The sequence below is a fragment of the Pediculus humanus genome, genomic scaffold, assembly GCF_000006295.1.
Source record: "Pediculus humanus corporis 1103172108286 genomic scaffold, whole genome shotgun sequence".
In the NCBI taxonomy this organism is placed as follows: domain Eukaryota; kingdom Metazoa; phylum Arthropoda; class Insecta; order Psocodea; family Pediculidae; genus Pediculus; species Pediculus humanus.
In genome coordinates, this window is record NW_002987855.1 from 53,926 (window position 1) to 59,054 (window position 5,129).

At 20.8% G+C, this 5,129-nt stretch overlaps 2 protein-coding genes across 2 annotated transcripts; one reads left to right on the top strand and one right to left on the bottom strand.

Annotated features, from left to right (window-relative positions):
- Positions 1-482: 482 nt before the first annotated feature.
- Positions 483-1,759, bottom strand: Phum_PHUM528100 (uncharacterized protein; the record flags this gene model as incomplete). The annotated part of the gene is made up of 4 exons (XM_002431377.1): positions 483-989; positions 1,076-1,207; positions 1,330-1,424; positions 1,504-1,759. 4 exons carry the CDS (start codon positions 1,757-1,759, stop codon positions 483-485), a joined length of 990 nt encoding a protein of 329 aa, XP_002431422.1.
- A 694-nt stretch (positions 1,760-2,453) lies between these two features.
- Positions 2,454-2,645, top strand: Phum_PHUM528110 (uncharacterized protein; the record flags this gene model as incomplete). The annotated part of the gene is made up of 1 exon (XM_002431378.1): positions 2,454-2,645. The coding sequence occupies one exon, from the start codon at positions 2,454-2,456 to the stop codon at positions 2,643-2,645; it is 192 nt and encodes a 63-aa protein (XP_002431423.1).
- Between the last annotated feature and the right edge of the window lie 2,484 nt (positions 2,646-5,129).

Consider the following 5,129-nt stretch of genomic DNA (forward strand, 5'->3'; position numbering starts at 1 on the left):
GCAAATATATATATATATATATATATATATATATATATATATATATATATATATATATATATATATATATATATATGAATTTATTTTTTCAAGTCAACAATATACAAAACATCTAATTACAATTAATTAAAAATTATTAAAATTAGTTTTATTTTTTAAAAAATTTATTAAAAAATTATTTTAAATTTTATTTACATATTTTAAAAAAATATTCACTTTACATATGCGTGCAAAACTAAGTCCTTAAAATTAAATTAAAGCTTTTTTCATAAATTTTAAATTAAAAAAAAACGTAATTATATAATTCGATCAATAATAATAATTTTTTTTTTTTTTTTACAGACTATTTGACTGTGATACAAACGATATTTCTAATAATAAGTTTTTTCTATGCATTAAAAAACTAACAATCATTTTTTTTTTCATACGAGGACATTTTAAATTTAATAATTAAACACTAGGATTAATTTTAACTACATTTTTTAAATTTTTTCTTCCGAATGATTTACTAAAATATCTTCAACACTTTGACATTTCTTATAAACTTGTGTTAAAATATTTAAATCATAACATTCACTAATTTTGACCAAAATAAAATTTAACAATTTATTCGTTTTTATTTTTAACTCTGTCAGTTCAGTGGAATTTTTCTTATGGGGTCTTTTTATTTTAAGACCATCTCGCCTCAAATGATTGTATATTGTTTTTTGATTAGGATAAAATGCTGAATTGTCTCTGGACGGTTTGATTGGATCATTTTCAAATTCTTGATCGACTATTTGGTAAAGTTTTTTTTGAATTGATTCAACTGATGTGATGCCACAACGTAAGACATAATGCATTGCAGCTTTAACTTCATCATTTAAATATTGTCCTTTTACTTGAGGGGGATGACAGTGAATTTTTGGTAGGGAAATAACGACACAATATTTTATTTCTCCTTCAGGAGGATGTTTCGAATACAAGCTACGTCTAAACGTTTTCAACATCTGTAATGGGTAAATCAAATATAAATTTTAAAAAAAATTATTTTCTTATTGCCATATTAGTAATAAATTAGCTAAAATTGAATTACTTCAATACGCTGTCTTCTTGAAGATGCTAGTGAAACTTTTGAAAATATTTCAACTTGTCTAATATCTAAAATTGCTTTACAACTTGAAACTTGTCTGGGTTGTGTATGTTTTTCCATATTATTTTTTCTTTTCTGTAACCCCAAAATTTCAATAACATTATTGCGATAAGTTTATCACTATAGATATACATATAAAATTACATAATATAATTTAATATAATAAAAAATAACACAGTATAATGTTATAAGACTACCTCTTTGTGAGAACAGTAATATCGTGCATGACTTAAAACCCTGTATGGATGACTACAAAGAGGAAATTTTTTATTTATTATCATTAGCTTACAACCTGCGAATAAAAATTTCAATTAATATAAAATTAATACTATACATTATTTAACATTAACCCTTATTTATTAAGAGCTTACACTTTTTATCAATTTTCTTTTCGGATGTTCTAATTGAAAAAAAATAACCTAATACTTTTAGATTTTTAATTAATTTTTGTACGTCTTCTTCGCATTTAATAGTTCCTTTAGCTTTAGATTCAATTATAATGGGTTCGTTTTCAAATGTCATTCTTAATACTTGAAGAAAACGACATAATTCAGTACTTTCTCGTTCTCTTCGTTTAAAATCATCATCGTTTTCTCCAATTTTTTCAACAGTTTTCGATGATTCCATAAGCCATTCAATATTTTCGTCATCGTTAAAATCCATTTTAATTATAAATTAAATTAAATTAATATTGAACTAGAAAAATGAATTTTTTTCTTAAAGATGTTTGTTTATGTTTTAAAACTGGTTTGACAAGTATCCAAAAACAATCAGTGGTACCAATAGTAAAAACATAATCTTTATTTTAGCGCTTTTTTTTAATAGTAATTTTTATGTGCGTTTTATTTAAATTATTATATTATTAAAAACTTATGGAATAATTATAAAAAAATATAATTTTGACGAATTTTATATTAAGAATAAAAAAAACAATTTTTAAGTTTTATATATGTTGAATTTTTAATTGCAAAATTATAGTAATTATAAAAAAAAATTTGAATTATGTTTAATTAAATTAAACGAAATAGATTTAAAATAATTTTAAAAATTTACAATCGGTGAAATGAATAAAACGAAAAAAAAAAAAAAAAAAAAGAAATTAATAAATTAAAAATGTTTTAGTAGGTTGGCAAACCCGAAATTTAACGACCTTGCAGCAGAATGTAACGAGAAGTTGCGTAGGAGACGGTAGTATCATTTGGCTGTCAAGTGTGTTTAAATCGAGAACAAATTCGTGGTAATTTTTTTTTGTTTTTCGTTTTTTTCCGTATCAGAAAGTTTTTTTTCCGTTAAATTTAACTGTGTAGTTTTGTGTAGCAAAATGATAGACGACGAAGCGAATGATGACGGTCCATTTCCGGGCGATTTAAACACTAAATTCGCGCTTCGTCTACGCGGTCGAAAGGGAGCTTTGAAAAAAAAAAATGTTTATAATGTAAAGGATCACAAATTTATACCAAGATTTTTTAAACAACCAACATTTTGCAGTCACTGCAAAGATTTTATTTGGTGAGTTGAAATTATTTATATATTTCAGCCATCTACACACACACATTGATTATTTCTCTTTAAATCAAACATGGTTTACTGGGTCACCCTATTTTAAGTCAAAAAAATATCAATGAAAACTCTTAAAATGTCTATAAAAATCCATAAAATATGATTATTTATTTAAATGTAATTTTTAAAATTTTATAATTACATTTGAAAAAGGAATTTTGTTACTTATTTTGTAGACAGAAAAAAAAATTTAAGTTGTCCCATATAATTTTCTAATGAATTTTTATGGTTTCCTTTAATGGTAGCCTTATATATATATAACATATACCCTTAATTTTTTTGTTTTTTTTTTTTTTCTTAATTTTTTAAACATATTGATTATTTTCTATCTATTTCTATTCCAATATATATTATTTCAATACTTGACATTGTAATAAGATTAAAGATTTTATTATTATTAAAAAAAAAAGGAGAATTAGGTTGCAAATTTTCATTTTTTTTTTGATTTTGTCTCTCTTTTAATTCGGCAAGTCTTGATGTTATAATTCACATAATATTTAAATAAAAATTTTATTAATTTCCAATATAATTGTCCTTGAATACTTGATTGTAAATTTTTTTCTATGCTTATATATAAAATGTATTTTGCTTCAATTATTTATTTAAATGATCAAAAAAGGTTTTTTTTTAATATTCTTTTCAAAATCTCTTTGGTTTTTATATTTACATGAGGAAAAAGAAAAAAATTTTTTTTTGAATCTTTGACTTGGCATTTAAAACAAAAAAAAAAAAAAAAAGAAGTAAACTCATTATTTGAATTAATGACATTTACTTTATATCATTATTATCATCATTGTTTATATTTATTTTATTCAAAACAAATAATTTATTTTTATTTAATATATATTTATTTTATTATTTCAAAAACATTATTTATAAAATAAATATCATTTTCTATTTTTTTATTTTTGAATATATAAATAATGATAATATTTTATCATTATCATCATCATTTTTAAGTCATTTTAAATTTAATTGCTCTGATGTTGCCAATTTTTTTTGTTTTTATTTTTTTCACTGGGGGGGGAGGGAAAATATATTATTAAAATTTAATAAATATTAACAAATTTTTTTTATTAACTTTGAAGAAAAAAAAAGAAAGTTTATTATTATTATTATTATTATTAAAACTTACCTAATGAAGAATTTACAATTTCTTCATTAAGTATTAAATAATAATTTTAGTATTGTTTGTTTATTATTTTGTTTTGGGAAGTAGAAAGAAATTTTACTCTTACTTACACTTTAACAAAATTGATAATAATAAATTTTTTTTTTATTTAAATTTTCTTAATTTAATTTATCATAAATATTTTATTATAATTTAATAATAAAAGTTTTTCTCTACTTTAGTTTATCGTTTACGTGAGAAAATTTATTACGTAACGTGTAATTCACGCGAGTAATTTACGGGCTTCGTAATATATATATATAACTCAAGCGTAAAAAATTACAGGTTCGCACTTGAATTTGAATACCGTAAACTAAAATAAATATATATACAAGTGTGTATATTTATAACTTATTAATATTTAATCAAACGTGAGAAACAAGGACTCGTTAATAAAATAATAATAATAATAATTATAATAATAATAATAAATAAGAATCGAGAGAGGTGGATTCATAATAAATAATAATTATTATTATATATATAAAGTTTTTGATTTATTATTTTTCAATTGGAAAACAATCGGAAAATGATTTATAATCAATTAATAATTAATTTGTTTTTATTTCAATTTACGTTTCAATATAAAATAATGATGATGATGATAATAATAATTAAGTAATATCTCCCTATCATCGATGTTACGTTTTCTCGTTATTCATTCAAATGGGATTATTATTATTATTATTTTTTTTTTTTTATTAATATCTTTTTTTATTTAGTTTGCGTTTTTTTTTTGTAGTAACATTATTTTTTTTTTCATTATTTAAATAAGTATTAACTACGATTTGAACTAATTTAAAAAAAAAAAAAAAAAAAAAAAAAAAAGGAAATCGATAAAATAAAACTGATACGTGCGGTTAAACGAATTAGGAAATTAATTATTATTGTCGTCTATTTTTTTTTTCGGTCAAATCAATACGATGGAGCCATTTTGTTTTTTTTTTTATAAATATTTTTAATCTTCTCAAAAAACAAAAAAATTATCATTATTATAATTTTTTAAAAAATATTCAATATATACGAATATAAATAAACTGGCGCTAGTCTTTCTAACATCTAACGTTGCTAAAAATGTATATATAAATAATAATAATAATAATAATAATAATAATGCTAGTAGTAGTAAAAAAAAAAAAATCAAAGTGAATTTATTTTTGGATTACAGGCCGTCGTCAATAAATAAATGTTGGGTTCGAAAAAACAAAATAAAAATATTATTAATATTAGAAGGGAGAAAACAAATAAAAATTATAAAAGCGACGA